General features: G+C 42.0%; 1 protein-coding gene across 7 annotated transcripts in view; it reads left to right on the plus strand.

Moving 5' to 3' along the window:
* Window positions 1-19,524, plus strand: part of Mapkbp1 (mitogen-activated protein kinase binding protein 1) — a 56,065-nt gene that overhangs the window by 8,956 nt on the left and 27,585 nt on the right. For all 7 annotated transcript variants that reach the window (XM_005381303.2, XM_005381307.2, XM_005381306.2 and 4 more), the window contains exon 2: window positions 17,581-17,672. In XM_005381303.2, coding sequence (XP_005381360.1) covers window positions 17,581-17,672 — 92 coding nt within the window. The remainder of the gene's footprint in view (window positions 1-17,580; window positions 17,673-19,524) is intronic.

Here is a 19,524-nt window from a genome sequence, read left to right on the forward strand (position 1 = left end):
TATAATACCTAAGTTCTTGATCTTGGCATTTTGTTTTTCAGATTCCTCTTTTTCCCAACTATTACGTACTTGTGCCATTCAGCATTTTCATGAAGCATGCTCATTAGAACCATTGTGCCTGAACTTAGTTCTAAACTAACAGGTACTTTTCTAATAATAATTGTTAGGGACCACAAATTCACAATGGCTAGTTTTCCATACTTCCCTAAGGGGTGAACAGAGGCTTGGGATTATTGGTGTCATCCTCTTGAGATTTCTCAATACCTCATGAGGAGTGGGCCACCCTCTCCCACCTACTAAGGCTAAAAATGCTGCAGGGCAAGATCCTGTTAGTTTCAGATCACCACCACTCTCATCTGAGTCATCCGATAGTCCCCTCACCATTTTCCTCCCTCAGTACATACTGAGGTTCTGGCTGTCTCGTGGCCATTTATTCCCCATAAACAACTGATCATCCTGGACTCCTCCCACCCCACCATTTTGTCTCTTGCTCTTTCTTCCACTGTGCACAGTGACACCTGGCAGGAGATTGGACCCCCTGCAGGGGTCTCTGAAAAATAATAGAAATAATATCATTTTAGTTATAATAGTAGCTAACATTTATTGAGCTTTTGCTATTTACTAGGCTTGTAATAAGCATTTTACATATATTATTGCATTAAAATTTTACTCAGTTCTACCCTAAATACTAAATACTACTATCTAATCTATTTTGTAGGTGAGGAAACTGATGGTAAGGGTCAGGTAAGTACAAGATGGTTACACAACCAGTAGGTAGCTGAGCTAGAATTCAAACATAGGCTTTTTTCTTAACTTGAAAGCCCATAGTTAATCTTCATTTATACTCCTCTCAGGGAGTCTTCTTTTTCAAAACTGAGCACAGAAGTATGTTTAGTATTACTATAACCAAGAGTCACACCCTGCATTTAGCTCAGAAAAAGGCATTTCCTTTAAAAAGTAGGCTTCCCTCCGGCATTCCCTTTATAGTCAATTCAGTGAATTTCCCAGACTTATTTCAGGGCCATCATTCAGTAATCTTTGTTCCTCTACAACCTTGCTCCTCTTCTCTTCTCACCTCCACCTTCAGATTTCCTGTCATCCACACTTCTTGCCTGGTGGTACCGTTAGGAATTGTGCAGCTTGTGGTTCTGTGGGCACTTGAATGTCATGTTGACAGGGTGCAGCCTCTTGGTTCCAGATGACTAAGCCACAAGCAGTTGTTTCTTTTCTCTTGAAGCTGGTGGAGGAGTGGAGTGGAGACCAGCAGATGCCTCGATTGCTCTTGTGTGTGGGTATAACAGGGCTTTAATATTTGGTGTTCTTGGTCAGCAGGTAATGGTGTAACTCTTGCTATTGCTACTTCAGATCCTCCAAAACTACATGTTTGTATTATCTGTGTAGCCCACAGCTGACCCTGTTTATGAAGCCTTGGAAAGTAGCTGCATCAAAATGTCTCTTTCTATGGAAACAACTAGATCTAAAATGTCCCCTGCCAGGGCTGACTTGAATAATGATGGTTGAGTTTCCATGAATTTGAACATGAACAAAAATTAGGTCATTTGCCCAGCTGACTCCTTTTAGCTCTGTGGGCTTCAAGGTTACAGAGTTCCTCGAGCAAGTGTCTCACCTCATCTCAAATTTGTATTATTTTGATTTCTTTTTGCAAGTAGGAAAGTGTCAGTACATTATACACTGGGTCTTTGACTTACAAACTCAATTTGTTCCCAAGGGCTGCTTGTAACTCAGGTTGTCAATTGGAGGCTCAGGCTCCTCTACACAGCCTTCAAAGTCTCTCTCTCCTGTATACAGGCAGATCTCAGTGTCCTTAGGGAGACACTGGCCCAGGACTTCTCAATTAACCCCATATAGGAAAGGATGTTGTAATATTCCTTCCAGAACTTTTTAAGGGTTAAACCTGTATCTGGGACCATCTGGAAGCACAAGTGGCTGGCATTCGGGTCATAACTCAAGACTTTCATTATAAAATTTCAGTCATAACCCAGGTTGTTTGTATGTCAGGCCTGTCACAACTTGAGGGTCCACTGTAGGAGCAAAAGCACATAGTCTCAAGGCCTAATTCCGTACACTGGCACATTTTTCCTGAACTAAGAAAGCCCCAAGCCAGCTGGGTTGGACTCAGGGCAGTCCACAGGCATTTGCCTTTGTGGGTGAGTAGGGAGGATCTCAGAGCATACTCAGAAACTCTGACCCTTGCCCCTCTCAGCCTCTGCCTTGGAGAAAAGCAAGCAGCTGCTTCTCAGAACTAAACTTGGGGCAGGCAGGCAAGCCAGCTTTCCTGTTACCCTGACACCCATTGGTTGGCTTCTTCTTGAGAGACCATAGTATCTGTGCACTGTGACATAATACGCTGCTGCAGACTTTTCTAAACATATCCTTTCTGTGTATGGTGTCCTTGCTTCCCCAGGCTACTTTAAATCTCTCTGTGAGATCTCTGTAGCAGCTATCACAGATTTTGTCATAAATCTGGACTTGGCTAGTGAATGGGGCTTTTGGCCAGTTAACACGCATACCCAGGGGGCTAGGCTAGGAAAGGGCAGAGCTTTTGTTGTAAGGCAAATTCAGATGCAAGTCTACTCTGGGACTCTGCATTCCTACCTACCAGACTCCCAAATAATGCCCAGGCTTCTCTCCTTGAGCCACACTTTGAGTTGCCAGGCGGTGGTGTACGTGTGCATGCATGTGCACTTGTTTTCCTGGAGTGAGGGCAGCTTCCTCACTTCTGAGGGAGCTGGTTTCTCTCATTTGTAAAGCTGGGATACTCATGCCTTCCAGGGCTATGGTGAGGATTAAATGAGATTTAGTGAATGTGAAATCACATTGTAAGGCCTAGATAACTTTACAGCTGTAAAAGGTTGCTAATATTATCAGGATTCATAGATTTCTAGAATGCTGAGAAAGTGTCTTCTAATTTGCTGGCAAGATTTTATTCCTTTAAATTTCCATTCGCAAGAAGTCCATTTTTGCAGGTTTTGTCCCAGCATTTAATGAACTCTGTGTTGTTTTTCATTGTGACCCATCCTTAGTACCTTTTTCTTGCCAACATTCTAATTTGTATCAATAATACTTTAACTACTGACCAAAAGGAAGGTTTAGCACAAGATCTTTGTGAAATGAACCACTGTGTAATTTATTTCAGGGCTATGACTATGAGTTTTTAGGAATTAAAAAACAAAGTCAAATCAGTGAACTTCCAGGGGTACGAGTCTGAATTTTCTGTGTCAGACTAGAAACCATTGGGGTAACGAGCATGCTTTTTAACAGCTATACTTTCTCTGGGTATGAATATAAGTTTTCTTCTTTTGCAAATAGTTTATATTGAGAAATAATTTGATACTACACTTGATCTTAGCCAAAAGGCCGAGAAGCTAGAGAAATAATTTGAGAAGTAAATTAACCTGGTAGCTTCCTTTCAATCTAAGAATTTCCAGGTTGCATGAAAATATGTTAATTTTTATAACCAATTAAGCTTTTATATTTAAACCAGAGTGAAATATTTTACTTAAACTATGGTGTTTTTATTTATTTATTTATTTATTTATTTATTTATTTTTGCTTAAAAAACTAAAGCTATAGGAAGATGTAGGGATATAGATGCAGTCATACCTAACTTATACTATTGGTGACAAGCATCCAACCATCTTATCTGACAATTTGATAGTATTCATTAGAAGAACAATGTGTATATTCATACTTTTTAATCCAGCAGTTATAATTCTGAGGTCTTACTTTATGCAAACATACTACACAAAGTCGTATATAACTGATTTTTTAATATTATTCATAGTAGTGAAATCTTTGAAGTTTTCTAAGTACTATCAGTAGGAATTGTCATACATCCAATGAAATGGAATTCCCTGTACCTGCTAAAAAGAATGAGGTCAATTGATATGTACTAATGTGGAAAGATATACAAGATAAAAATGAGGGAGAAAAGCAAGTTGTGTAACAGTTTTTTTATGTTAATGATTATATTTTTGTTAAAAACATATATGTTAGTATATGCATATAAAAAGTGTGGCTATATATACCAAATTGTTAATATTGGTTATCTCAGGGAGAGATAGTAGATTATGGTGGACTTTTACTGTCTACGTTATATATTTCTGTAATGTTTAAACTTTAAACAATGAACCTGTATTATTTTTGTAAGTAGAAAAACCAATAAAGATTAAAGTCTCTCCAATTTAAAAGTGTATTTCCTATATAAATCTGTTCAAAATTTAAACTGGGTGTATTTATTTCATTAAAGCAGTTGTGCACAGTGTTATTGCAAAATATATCTGGTATTATAAGCTCAGTTTTGGGGCTGGGGATTTAGCTCAGCAGCACAGTGCCTGCCTGGCAAGTGGGAGGTTGTGAGTTCGATTCCCGGTACCGGCGGTGGGGGGGGGGAGCTCAGTTCTAATAAGTTTTTTTTTTTAAAGGAATAATAGGACATAAAATTTTTTTCTTGCCAATCCATGATTAGCTTGTTGAATTTGAAATCATTCATTTGTAACTTCAAAAATACTTCCTTGGTAAGTTTGGTATTTTTTTACGCGTTTTCAAATACATGCACTTTTCTTTCTTTTTTTTCTCAGTGCTGGGGATTGAACCCTGGGCCTTGGTGCTGGGCTACATTCCAAGCTGGGCTACATTTTTAAAATTTTGAGACTAGGTCTTGCTAAGTCACTGAGTTGCCCAGGCGTGGCTCAAACTTGTTATCCTTCTGCCTCAGTCTCCCAGAGGGCTGGGATTACAGATGTACACTACCATGCCTGGCTATCCTTTGTCTTTCAGATTTACTCTTTAAAAACAATCAAATTTATTCTTTAAATATACTTTGGCAGATTCATAAAGACCCAAGCCATGCATCTTTGCTACAGTCAAGACTAAGAGTGTTTGTGATGATTTAAGGTACATGGATTATACCAATCAGGCCTTCCTCAGTCATTCTGTAAAGACACCAAAATCTTGTCTCCTGCTCTATCTTCTAGGGCTGGCAATGATAAATAGTTGGGGATTTCTTTGGGAGATAAAAGAACTTACTAAGATTAAAAAGTATTCATAAATATTTTTAAATATTTTGGAAAATGGATTCAAAGAGCTGGAGATATAGTTCAGTGCTAGACACTTCCCTAACATGCACACAGCCCTGGACTCACTCACAGATATATATTAAACACTGTACCCTGGAGTAGAAGAACAGAGTTGTATTAAACACAACCTCTGCTCTTTATGTTCTTTCATTTTTTTTAACCTCTGCTCTTTAGGCTCTAGACTGGTAGAAAAGATAAGACAACCTTTAAGAATTCTGTAGAAGTTACAAAGAAGTATGTGCTATGTGGATAATGTAAATGAAGAGCTTCTGTAAGGGTACTGGAGAAAAAGGATTTGTCCTGGCTAGGTGATCACAGGAAGATCAGACATGGTTTGTGACATTTAAACTAGTCCTTGAAGGAAAGTGGGATTACATTGTGGGGTAGTAGAAGGGAAAGACTTTTTGGAAAAGAAGAACATGAGATAAAGCCCTAAGGCTCCTTTCCAGAATAATGAAGAATCCAGATTGAGAAATGTATGTGATTCTATAGGTGAACTGTAGGAAACAGAATTAGGAGAAATGTAGGGCCTCTTGATGCTAGGCTAAGATATTTATTTATTTACTTACTTACTTACTTACTTATTTATTTATTTATGTATGTATGTCTTTTTAAGACAGGGTTTTGCTGTACACTTCAGGCTGGCCTTTAACTCACTTTGTAGCTCAGGCTGGCCTCGAACTCAGGTGATCCTCCTGCTTCAGCCTCCTGAGTGCTGGGATTACAGGCGTGAGCCACCACACCTGGTTTACACTTCATTTAGTTGCCAGTAAGGAGCCAACAAAACAGGGAAAGCTGGGCTTTCCGATGAAAACACCAGGGAAAGATTACTCTGATGGGTTAGGGAGCAGGAAACATCAGGATCAACAAACAGTAAGGAGACTGATTTGAAAGCCGCTGCTACATCCAGGAACGTGGTATTGAAGGCCTAAAGTGGGGTGTTTGCATTGGGAAAAAAAAGGAAGTGAGCATTTTTGTAGAGAATAATATGTTGAAGCCTTCCTTGTTCTCAGGAGTCTCATGGCGCAGTGAGGGAAGTTACGGGGGCAGCAAGAGTTGTGCTCATTCCTTATCTCAGGACACACGTTAGTTTTGCACACTTAGTTCAGGTAAGGGACCATTAGTGTTTTCCCTGGTTACAAAATTGGCCAAGAGATTAAAAAACAAAACCTCAGGAGGCCAGGCGTGGAGGCACACGCCCATAATCCCAGTACTCAGGAGGCTGAGGCAGGAGGATTGCCTTGAGTCTGAGGCCAGCGTGGGCTACAGAGTGAGACCCTGTCTCAAAAAAAAAAAAAAACCCACCACCTCAGGTACATAGAGTTGGCAAATGAAGAGGAACTATGACTAGGCTTTTAGCTCACACTGTCTGTCTGGTCTTGATATAAAGAGGCCTGATTTTAGAAGAGACCCTGCACCCCATACACACACATTTTGTCTGCTTAGATTGTGATTTCCTGTCCTTGTCTTTCTGAGACACAGATTGGAGGGTAGAAGGGCCAGCCATGCCCCAAGCGTAGTGCTATTAAAGCTGCTCTGGGCCTGGGGCATGTGATGGTTTGGTGAGAGTCCCTTCATTCTACCCCCTCAGTCTGAGGTCTGATGCCTTCCACCCCGCTTCCCTGTCTACACACAAAATCAGATTCCTCTGACACTGCAGTTGCCTTGGAAACAGGTGTCAGCTGTCCATGCTGCCTGACGGTTGCAGCACGCCCAGATATGGGCAGCTCTGACCATACAGGATATACTGCCTTTAGGGAAACCCTCCCTTCCTCTTTCTCTACACCATCTCAGTGAGGAAAGGTTGGAAACTTTTTTTTAATGTGTTTATTTATTTATTTATTTTTGGAGATAAAGTCTTGCTATGTAGTTCAGGCTGGCCTTGAACATATACTACTGTAGCCCAGACTGGCCTCAAACTCACAGTAGTCCTCCTGCCTCAGTCTCCTGAGTGCTGAAATTACAGGTATATGCCACGATGCTCAGCAAAAAAAACATTTTTTAGGTTCATTTCAGCTTCTGACAAGTTTGAGTAATTTAAAAAAAAAAGCTAGCCTGAAAGATCTCTGTTATTCCCCTACTTCATCCTGGTGCCTTTTTCTACTGTTATCCTCCTTCCCTTTCTTCTGTCCTTCCTTCTCTTTTCTTTTTTTAAGAGACAGGCTGTCATTATATTGCTCAGATTGGTCTTAAACTTCTGGGCTAAAACGATCCTCCTACTTCAGCCTTCAAAGTACTAAAGGGGCATGTTACCCTGCCCACCTGCCTTCTGCCTTCTCTCCTGGTTCTCAGACATGTGTCTGATGCCAATACAAAGGCATGGCGACTTCCCTGTGTGCTCTTTCAGAAATTGCAACATTTTGGCCGGGCATAGTGGCTCATGCCTGAAATCCCAGCATTCGGGAGTCTGAGGCAGGAGGATTGCCATGAGTCTGAGGCCACCCTGAGCTACGTAGTGCCAGGGCAGCCTGAAATACATAGCAAGACCCTGTCTCGAAAAACAAAAAACAAAACAAAACAAAACAAAAAAAAAAAAAAAAAAAGAGAGAGAGAGAAAGAAAAGAAACTAACGTTCTTGTGGTATTAGAAAACTTGAACTCCAAGATCCTCAGGGTGCCATGGTTTCTGGAACCAGACAGCCCCATGTCTAAATTATGGTTCTCCCACTAACTACTTATCCCACTCCTTCCTTTGTAAAATAGACATAGTACTCATCCTTGAAGCTGTCAGCAGTGAGCTGTCAAAAGTAGTACATGAGATAGTCTGTGTGAGGCGCCTGGAACAGCTCTTGGCAGAGTGCCTTCGTGATGCGGCGACCCTCACTGCTAGACAGCCTCTGCCCAAGAGTCGGCACCCCGAAGTTGTTCTTTCAAAGCTTGGAATACTGTTTGCTCCTTTTGGTCCCTGGAGGGACTAAACTTTGGAAGTAAAATGGCAACATGCTTTAGTTTAATAGTTCACAACCTGATTTATCTTTAGAACTACCTAGACAAAATTAATTGATTGACGGTTTGGTTAATTGGCACAAGGTCTGGCCGTGTTGCCCAAGCTGGCCTCCAACTTCTGGCCTCAAGTGATCCTCTTGCCTCAACCTCCTAAGTACCTGGGACTACAGCTGTGTGCTACTCCTCTAAGCTCAGAGTTGTTTTCATATTATGCATATCCTTAAACCTTGCCCTATGCCAGAGTCTTACAGGACAACGAAAGGGGATGTGGAGATGGAGCGGGGCTGCTATCTGGAAAAAAACAGTCCTCTCAGTAATTCTGTTGGTAGGCCAGGTCTGGGAACCTTTGTTCTGGTTTCGTGGTCTCTAGAAGCGTATGGCTGGAGGATTGCTAAAGTCACCTCCTTCTAAGCAGTGGCAGATTTACCTTCCTTTGAAGCTGAGGCTATTTTAATCTCAGCACAGAAGAACTGACTCAATGCCAGCTAATTCTGATCTGTTAAGCAGGACAGCCTGCCTTTTTCTGCCATATTGGAAGTCACTGGTTTCTGGGAGTCTTGGTAGTACAGACAGAACAGTAAATCAGCCAGACTGAGCAGAGCCCAGGACCAGAGCTGAGAGATATAGTCTGTTTGCTTGTCTTGGAATGACATGCGGCCCTGCCTACCTCTGACCAGATGGCACTTTGGGCCCTGAAGGAGTTGAAGTGAGGAAGCTGTGCCCCTCCCTCTCCCAGCTTCAGTGATTGGGTCCCTGCCTCACTGCCTGCTGCCCTAGTCTCTACAAAGCTGCCAGCCCTGGGCTTCCTCTGTGGCTTTGGTGTAAGTGGCAGTTCTCGGAACCTGGTCGAGAATCTGCTTGGTGAGATTAGAGTGTAGTATGTGGGCAAGAGACAAACATAGTTATTCTTAACCTGAGGGAAGGGAGCGGGAGTCAGGGAGTGCTCTGCCTTAGACAGGTCTCTAGCATGCTTGTTTATAGAAATAGCAAGCCATGGTTTGGCTGGAGTGACTTACAACCCAGGTATTTATAACTTGTATTGAGTGGGATTGAGAAGTGGGGGAAGGGGGAAGGAAGAAGCTGGTAGCAGCGCAACATGGCAACAAAAACAGAGATCAGTTTCTTCCCAGTTGCTGGGACTTCCTCACCAGTTTGAGGTCAGCCAACTTCTAGGTGACTCTGGGCTTTTGTGACTCTGGCCTCTTAGTTCTCTATCTCTGGGGAGCAGTCCTGCTTATACCATGGGCAAACACTTAATAGCCCCTCACACTAAGAAAGGGAAACCCTTAATACTTTATGCCAAGGGTCCAAGCAATCTCTAGTCAGAAGCAGACAGTCTGAAACATCTGCTCCCATCTCCATCGGTGAGACCAGAATCTTCTTTCTGATCATGGCACTGCCTTGTTCAGTCTCAGAGGTTCACTGTTTGAGCCCTCTTTTTCTTCCACCGTTGTACTGTGCGGGTCTTGCCATTCTGTTTGCTCTGTGGTGTTTGAGTGCATCACGCCTCCTCTATTCTACCATCTTCATGCTGGCCTGGGTTTTTATTACTTCTTCCTTAATCTACTGGAACAGCTGCCTAACTGGTCTCCTTGCCTGTATACATCTCACATGCATCTGCCAGGGACCCTTCCATGGCTTGCCTGACCCCACAGATTATCCTGCTGAGTCTGGCATTCAGGACTCTGTCTAGTCTGGTTGTATTTTCTCTCCTGACTTAGTATTCTCCTACACAATCTTTGCTCTTATCATTGCTCACCTGCCTCCAAACATTTCCCCATACACCTTCCTTTTCTGATGATTCCTTCTGTCTGTATTTCCACCTGTTATAAACCAGGTATGGTGGTGCCTGCCTGTAATCCCAACCCTCTGGGAAGCTCAGGCAGGAGGGTTGCAAGTTCAAGCCCAGCCTGGGCAACCCAGTGATTTAGCAAGACCCTGGCTTAAAATAAAACTTGTTTTAGAAAGGACTGGAGATGGGGGCTGGGGATTTAGCTCAGCAGCACAGCGCCTGCCTGGCAAGCGCGAGGTTGTGAGTTCGATTCCCAGTACCGGAAAAAAACCAAAAAAAAAAAAAAAAAAAAAAGAAGAAAGGACTGGAGATGCAGCTCAGTGCAGAGAAGGAGGACGGGAGGGAGAGAGGGAGAGAAAGAAATGAATACTGTGGGGCCCAACAGCCTTCTAAAAAAGCATTCTTGTTTCCCTTCTCTGATTCTGTTGAGAAATCGTCTCTCTTCCTTGTCTCTGAGCACTTTATAGCTTTCTTGTGACCTCTGTCACATGTTGGGGTGCTGTATAGTAAATCATTTATCTTGCCTAACAGATTTTGAGGGTGGGGAGCGTCTCCCATAGCATCCACAAACTTGTTGAGGACCACCTGTGTTAAGTGCATATTACATTGTGACCCATACTCACATTTACTCCTGAGCAAAAGTTTCATCATCAGTACTTACCCTCACCGAACACTGTGCTGTCTCCTCTTTCTTCTATTCTATTTATTCATTACCAACTAAATGGAGTCCAAGTCTCACCAATAGGTTACAGTCTGAAGGTTGGAAACAGTATTCTATCTTGTATGAATGAGTTATCCTATCGCCTCAGAGCCACCTGTTTTTTCCATCTCCTTTAATGAGAGCCAGAAGTGCACTTAAACACGTGGCTTTATTTTTCTTCTCTCTTGAGACTAAGCTATTGTGAAGTTATCCTTTTATCTCATTAGCGTATGGGAAATTTTGCCTACCTCCTTTCTCTCCAAAGGGTACAGTACTGCCTGGCTTGCTCGTCCTGGGAGTGGTGGTCACGTAAGCACTCCCTGGCAGGGTACCTGTAGTAATCCTGTCCTCCAATGGCCTCCCTCCAGGGGCAAAATGATACCTGTTTCAGGTTGGTGTAGACTTTCCTCCCTCTTGGCACACTGGGTCACTGTGTGGGTGTCCTCCCTGCTTCCAGGCTGTGCTATGGATGTTGGGGAGATCCTGGCAGTGTATAAAGTGGGTGTCCTCTCTGAGTTTTCATTTTGCATGAAATACTGTTTTAGAGCTGTGGAGCTACCTGAGGCAGTAAAGTCCGAAGTCACTGGCTGCAACAGTTGCCTGGGCACGGTGTCTCTTGGCCTTTGTGTCACTGACTTTTGGGTCTTGAAAGTGTGGAGATGAAGTTTCTGTCAGAATTTTGGGCCACATGTTAGGGTGATGGGACAGCTATTTTCTCACAGGGCCTCCCCTCCCTCAGTTTCCTCAATGATGCCTGAGGCCAGATCTCTTGCATTAATGAGAGGCTTGCTTCCCTGTGTGGAAACATGCTGTAGTGTTCAGGAGGGGCTAGGTTATCTCGGAGTGTGGTCCAAGAACTCCTGGGATCCCCAAAACCCTTTAAGTGGGGGGTTATGACATCCTTGTTTACCAACTCTATATCCAAATGAGGCCAGACTTTTCTTCATATACTTCAAATAGAATAATATCACTCCAGATTGAATGCAGATGCTGATGCAAATATGAAAATCCAGCTGTTTTCTGTTAAGCCAGGCATTAAAGAGATTGGCAAAAATGTCAAACAGTTCCGCCACTCTTCTTACTGTGTTGTTTTTTGGAAGATATTTACCTTCAAAAAAAATGTTATGGAATAATGGGTTTACTTTTTTTTCTTTTCTTTTTTGGTTTCTTGAGATGGGCTCGCGGTGCAGTTGAGGTTGGTTTTGAATTCACTGTGTAGCCCAGGCTGGCCTCAAACTCATGACAGTCCTCCTGCTTCAGCCTCCCAAATCCTGGGATTACAGGGAGGTACAACCACAGCCAGATGTTACTTTTAAATGAAATAATACTTAAAAATATTTCCATTGTAAACCAGGCACAGTGGTACATGCCTATAATCCCAACCTGAGAGGTTGAGGAAGAGGATCACAAGTTTGAGCCCAGCCTGGGCAGTTTAATGACTTAGTGAGACCCTGCCTCAAAAATAAAAAGGACTGGGGATGTAGCTCAGTGCACATACCCTAGATTCAGTCCTCAGTACTGAAAAAATTTTTCCACTGTTATTTCAAATGTAGTAAATATTGATTGATATAATCTATAGTAAGTTTTTGCATAAATAAAAAAACTCTTTTAGGATTTCTAAGATTGTAAGAAGGTCCTGAGCTCAAAAAGTGGAAAAAAAAAAACTGGGCTAGTTCATGCTTGGTAACAAACTACTTCAAAATCTCCCTGGCCTAGCTGAGAGTTTGTTTTTTGCTTATGCTACATATCTAGTGTGAGTCAGCACAGGGCTCCTGATCCACATCATTACTCAGCGACCCAGACCAAGGAGCCCATGTCATCTCTGCTTCTCTATCCTCAAAAAATTTGTCACATCAGAACATTACATAAACGCTTAGCAGCCACAAAAAGAGCTATTATACCTAGTACTTCTTAAAAGCGACGCGTCTGGGGCTGGGGATTTAGCTCAGTAGCAAAAGCGCCTGCCTGGCAAGCACAAAGTCGTGAGCTCGGTTCCCGGTACCAGAGAAAAACCAAAAAACAAAACAGAAAAAAAAAAAGAAAACTAGAAGTGAAAACATGATAGTATAGTTTGGGGGCTGGGGATTTAGCTCAGCGGCAAAAGCGCCTGCCTGGCAAGCGCAAGGTCGTGAGTTCGGTTCCCGGTACCGGAGAAAAACCAAAAAAAAAAAAAAAAGGGACGCGTCAGCCGTACACAGTGGCTCATGCCTGCAATCCCAGCTACTCAAGTGACAGAGGCAATAGAATTGGGAGTTCAAGCCCAGCCTAGGCAATATTGTGAGACCCTGCCTCAAAAGTTAAAAAAAAAAATTTATGAAGGGCTGAGGATGTAGCTCAGTAGTAGAGCACATGCTTTGCATGAGCCAGGCCCTGGTATCCCCTGTCCTCAAAAAAGTGTCACATCAGAACATTACATAAGTAATGTGACATTAAATAAAATGACATGAGTTCTTCAGTTATTTGGACTCCCCTCACCCCACATTGGTGGGTCAGGTTAGTGTCAACAAAAAACACTTGAAGACAGAAATCCAGGGACCGGAATTACAGGATGTTGCTCCTAATGTCCTCAACCCTATGCCACACTCTTGACCATCTTTCCTTTCTTTTTTAAACTTTCATTATGCAATATTGTGCTTGCTTTGGCTGCACATATACTAAAATATTATGCAATATTTAAGACTTATGAAATAATAGAGTGAATAATTGTGAACCTACCATAAGTTTAAGAAAATGTTACCTGTACTTTTAGGCTCCCTTTTTGCTTGTCCTCAGCTGAATATGGCCATTCTGCCATAAGCATTTTAGATACTTTATGGAGAACAGCTCTGTTGGCCTGAAATACCCCCATTGTCCTGGGCTTTACTGTAAAGTCTGGTCTTCCACTATTCCTGAAACCTCTCCCAGGCATTCATTTATTCATCACTTTGTATCAAGTGTCCCATGTATGCCAGACTCTTCCAAGTGCTGGTGGTACATCAGTGAGGGATAGTTACCTTGGTCCTCTCTTCAAGGTGCTCCCATTTGATGGGGATGACAGACAGGAAGTACCTGGACAGAGGTAAGATCAGTGTCAACTACTGCCTCTATGTACTGTGAAGCTGGGTACAGCTGGGTATGGCAGTGCAAACCTGGGATGATACACTTGGGAGGCTGAGGCAAGAGGATCACTGGAAGTTTGAGGCCAGGCTTAGGTATATAGCAAGACCCTGACTCTAAATAAATAAATAAATAAATAAATAAATAAATAAATAAACTGAGTAAGTCAGATTAGAATGATTGCAGTCAAGCTAGAGAGCCCTCCTCAAGGAGAGCTTTGAGCAAAGACATGAAGAAAGAAAGAAAGAAAGAAAGAAAAAGAAAGAAAAGAAACTGAGTAAGTCACAGAATGATTGCAGTCAAGCTAGAGAGCCCTCTCCAATGAGAGCTTTGAGCAAAGACAAAAGTATAAGCTCTGTGATAGCTGAGGGAAGAGCTGTTTAGTCCAAAGAATAGCGTATGCAAAGGACTAGAGTATGCCTAAGGCCCTGGAGATTGCTAGGATGGCTGGGGTGGAGTGAATGGGGAGTAAAAAAATGAGGTCAAAAGGATGGCCAGAGGCCATATGATACAGGGCCTTGTAAATCTGGGTCAGATAAGTGGATTTGAACTTAAGTGAGATGTGAAACCATTGGAGAGTTTTGAGCAGAATAATGAAATTATTTCATTTATATTTGAAGAGAATCACTCTGACCTGCCGCGTTGCAAAGGACTGTGGAGGGTGAGGCCTGAAGCACGGAGAACACTTACCGTACAGCTGCAGGCCAAGTGAGAGATGATCGTGTGTGGAACTCAGTGGTGCACCAGGGCTTTGAGTGGGGAGGAAATGGTATGAGGTCTGCCACGCTGGTGATTTCAAGGCTACCATGTGTCGTCACTGGTACAGTGTTGGCACTCTGGTGCACAGTCTGTTCCTGAGCTGGTATAAGCTAACTCCTGCAAGCGGCTGGTGGAACCTGAGTGCATTTAGCCTGCAGGGTTTCAAGGGTGTATCCAGGTTTGTCTCCATTTCCTAGGGCAGGTGGAAGCTTTACTACTATCTTGCAAAAAGCAGGGAAGGGCAAGATTATCAAAGAGGGAGTCAGTTTATGAAGACCATTGTGTTGGAGTCTTGCAAAATCAGCGTAAATGCTAGAGGCTGCACAGGAGCTCTGGACTCTCATGTCCTTTGAAAGTTGAGCTCTGCCCCAAAACTCCATGCAAACAGGAAGCTGGTTTGCCTTAAGAACATAAAATAAAAACCAGCTGATGCCCCTGAATGTTTTCCCCTACTCCTCCCCCTCCACAGAGCCAAAGGAAACTTTTTTTCCTTCCTTGGGTGGCTGTTTCAAAAGCCAGAAAAAGTCCCAACCGTCAGTCCTTTGAAAATAAGTCAAGTTTGGAACCCAAACAGGATCCTGTCTGTGGGGTTTCCCTAGTCTGGAAGTGTGTTCCTCTGTACAGAGTTCCAGGCGGAAAGTGACTGAAGAACACACAGGTGTCCGTGACCAGACCCTGTTACTCAAGTGTAGAAGAGAGTCTGGCGCAGAAAGAAATAGTTTGCCAAAGCAGGTCTTGCAGCCAGTTTGCATATCATGAGGTCAGTAAAAGGTCATGACCAGAATTACTTTTAACAAAATGGGATATACTAGACTACATCACATATAATAAAGTGTTATTCTGTGAAGCTCTTTCTTACCATAATTCATAGTCTGAAATTTTGATAAACCCTGGTCTTCAGGGTCTGAGTAACCCATATCTTCTTCCTTCTTTAGATTACTGTTGAAAAGTACAAGTTGGCTTTGGAATCGAATCTCTATAAACTCAGTCATCTACCCTCTAAACAGCTACCCAAATTGCCATCAGAAGGAAGGGCAGTTGAGAATCGGCAGGCTTGGTCTTATTCTTTGGGACTAGCCCTGACACATAGGGAGGAAAGGGATTGATGCAAATTTGAATTCAAGGGCTTTGCCTTAAATCAGATTAGTATGAAGAGAATAGTAGTTGCAGTGAGTTGTTAGCTCACTGCACTTGATTTTGTGACCTCTGCCACCTTTGTGGGTCGGGTTGGCCTTGGGTTCCTCTCTGTCCTCTGCAGTAGGCAGCAGGAATTCTAGAGTGCCCTTCCCTCTGCGGTAATTAAAGTCCCATTCCCAAGATGAGTGTTCCCAGACTTCCCCAGGATGATCTTGTGCTCCCAAATCAGTCCCAGGTTATTGGATGCCCGGGGATCATTAAGCTGAGAAAAGAGTGGAAGGAGGCCTAAGGTAAGACAAACTATAAAGAATGTCTAGGAGCTAGCCACAGTGGTGCATGCCTATAATCCCAGCTACTTGGGAAGCTGAGGAAGGAGGATCACACATTTGAGGCAAGGATGGAAAACTTAGAAAGACCCTGTCTCAAAGTAAAAACAAAAAAGGGCGGGGAATATCACTCATTGGAGGAGCACTTGCTTAGCACATGTGTGGCCCTTTGTTTGATCCCCAGTACTGTGGGAAAAATGCATTAATGGGCTAAGATAGGCTAAAGTTAGTTTATTCCTCATTAACTTTAGTGCCAGCTAAGTTCAGGGATACCTGGCAAATTTGGTGCTTTCCAGGTGGCTGTGGATTGGTGCCCTGTAAGTAAACCGCCTCTATGAATGCATAGACACATATTGGAATTCCTGGACCACATACCCAAGGAGTACAGAAGACGCTTGGAGATGTCTCTGGGGAATAACTTTTAACTGTACCATTTTGGAAGACGCAGTGCCATCACAGAATACTTATTTCTAACCTACTTCAAGCTGAAATGATCCTTGGAGATAAGAATTTAAACAGGCTCTCTAAGAGTACTTTAATTAGCCAGTTGGGACAGTAAGAGAGGAGAGATCCTAAAACTATCCAAAGTGATTCTGGGCTTCTCCTCTGTAGAAACTAGCTTGGACTAGGAGATTCTACTCTGCCACAAGTATGACCACCCCTTAAGTTTCTCTTGCTCATTTTGCCCCCCTGGGGCCTCTGAGACTCCTCAGGGTCAGGGTTTCATAACGGAGTACGGTGTCCATAGCCCTTTTGCATTCAAAAGCTCCTCTCTCTGAGCCCAGGGAAGCCAGCACATACCTGAGGAGGGCTGGTGGAAGAAGTGCAGACAGTATGGGATGAAACTGGGCCTGGAGGGACCAGCAAGACATTGTGTAACACAGCCGGAGGCCAGCATGGAGTGACCAGCGGGAGATCACAGTACAGTCTGGATCTTACGTTGCATCATCTAGCAGAAAGACCATGAACTGAATTGAAGTTAGCCCAGAGTGAGTCTTAGGGGCTGCAGGCAGTGTGAGGCAACAGTACTGACAGTGAGAGTGATAAATGTCCTGTCTCGTGTGGCCATGTCCTCTCAGGATCTGTGAGCACTTTACAAATGTTTCTCTTTCATCCCTGTGGGAGTTGTGGCTTAATAATAATAATTAGCATACTGGGAGCATCTGTGTTTTGCAAAACACACTATTAAACCATACTTTTGCCTCTTAGGTGCAAAGTCTATATAAACTGGCAGACATTTGGGAGGTGGAGTCCTCTGATGGGGGGAAGAACATGATGGAATACAAATGTCAGGAATATTATGAGTCACCTAATTGATACCTAGCATTCTTTTGGCTCTTAGTAGATCCCAGCGGCCTCTCCTTCATGTCTGCCAAGGCACAAGGATCATTAACCTTCCCTGAGTCTCATAGACCTGGGGGCTCAAAACCCCAGCTGTAAACTGGGGCTTCCTGGGTTGAAGGAATGCTTGTTCTCTGGGCCATGAGCTGTGCTGTAACCAGTTGGTACCAGCAACCTGAGCCCCATTAAATGCAAGTGATACACACTGGCATTTTTCCATGTGATGAAGAGGCCTGTGGGCAGAATGGAGCTGAAGAAGGCTCTTGTTCTCCTGAAGACAAAGGTATCAAAAAAGCAAGGCTACAGGATAGTCCTAGGTGCTTACAGCACCCCTCCCAAATTGCCTCCGTCTATAACAGGTCACATCTCTGCCTTGCTCTAACAGGTAACCTTGGAGAAGGTGCTGGGAATAACAGTGTCTGGAGGCAGAGGACTTGCCTGTGATCCTCGCTCAGGGTTAGTTGCCTACCCTGCTGGGTAAGTAAATGCCTTGGAGATCTTCTTCGTTTATAGCTGTGCTAGATCAGTTGGGGTGGGCAAGGATTTTCTGGTGTCTTCTGAGAGATATTTCCAGGTTTGTGTTTTGGTGCTGTTTCCAGTAGTCTTCAGGATCTAACATCGATTTTGTCATAAAATTCATTATTGTGGTATATAATTCCCACATTTATTCTTTAGAATATTTCTATTGATAAATTATTAATTTTAATTTTAGGAGTTTTATTATAGTAAACAATGAGTACTTAGCAGGAAAAAATATCAAAAAATGAAATATTGAAATTTTAATATTGTTTATAAAAAACCTTCAAAATTTTCAACATCAACTTTTTTGGTGTACAAAGTTTAAGAAAAAACAGAAATAAATTTCCATATGAACTACAATAAAATTACCAATAGAACTCTACAAAAAATCTTTACTGTTATCACACAGGCTTTCCATCTGACAACACATTCCATACACATGTATCACTTACACTGACAGTGCATGTATTTTGCTTTCCTGTGCTTTTTCTAGGACATACTTGACATCTTGCTGGTCTTGCTGTTTTGTTAAGAGGTTCTTATTTATTATACAATGTGTAGTTAACAGGAACATAAAATATCAATAAAATAGACTACTAAATTTTTAATATGTATCCTACATTTAGAATAAATAACATTTTCACATTAGCTGCGTACCTCCTTACAAAACCTAAAAAATAACATCAGAAATAAATTCCTATCTGAACTGCAATGAAAATACCAATAGAACTCTATAACAAAAATAAGTTTTGCTTCAATTGTCACATCCAACTTGGTCTTTACATAGGACTGCTGCATGCTTCATGAACATGTTTTGCTTATACTGACAGAAAGCACATGTGGTTTTAGCTTTCCTATGTGGCAGGCCATTCTTGTCACCTCTCTTATCTTCTTGTTTTATCAGGAGCTTCTTACTATATTGTACAGTGTGCACTTAGCAGGAAAATAAGATGTTGATAACATAAAATATCAAGTGTATAATAATGAGTGCTCAGAATAGATATTAACATTTTCATATCAGCTGTTTACCTGCTTACAAAGAAATAAAACCTATATGAACTACATTGTAAATACAAATAAAAGTCTACCACAAAAAGAACCTTTGTTTCAACTGTCACACCCAAGGCAGTCTTCACACATGACAACTGCATGTTCCATACCCAAGTATGGCTTATACTGATAGCATTGATATTATGCTGTCCTGTCCTTTGCTCTAATTTGTATCAATAATACTTTAACTACTGACCAGAAGGAAGGTTTAGCACAAGATCTTTGTGAAATGAACCACTGTGTAATTTATTTCAGGGCTATAACTATGAATTTTTAGGAATTAAAAAACAAAGTCAAATCAATGAACTTCCAGGGGTACGAGTCTGAATTTTCTGTGTCAGACTAGAAACCACTGGGGTAATGAGCATGCTTTTTAACAGCTATACTTTCTCTGGGTATGAATATAAGTTTTCTTCTTTTACAAATAGTTTATATTGAGAAATAATTTGAGAAGTAAATTAACCTGGTAGCTTCCTTTCAATCTAAGAATTTCCAAGTTGCATGAAAATATGTTAATTTTTATAACCAATTAAGCTTTTATATTTAAACCAGAGTGAAATATTTTACTTAAACTATGGTGTTTTTATTTATTTATTTATTTATTTTTGCTTAAAAAACTAAAGCTATAGGAAGATGTAGGGATATAGATGCAGTCATACCTAACTTATACTATTGGTGACAAGCATCCAACCATCTTATCTGACAATTTGATAGTATTCATTAGAAGAAAAATGTGTATATTCATACTTTTTAATCCAGC

This window comes from Chinchilla lanigera, unplaced genomic scaffold, assembly GCF_000276665.1.
Source record: "Chinchilla lanigera isolate Chin_1 unplaced genomic scaffold, ChiLan1.0 scaffold00015, whole genome shotgun sequence".
NCBI lineage: Eukaryota > Metazoa > Chordata > Mammalia > Rodentia > Chinchillidae > Chinchilla > Chinchilla lanigera.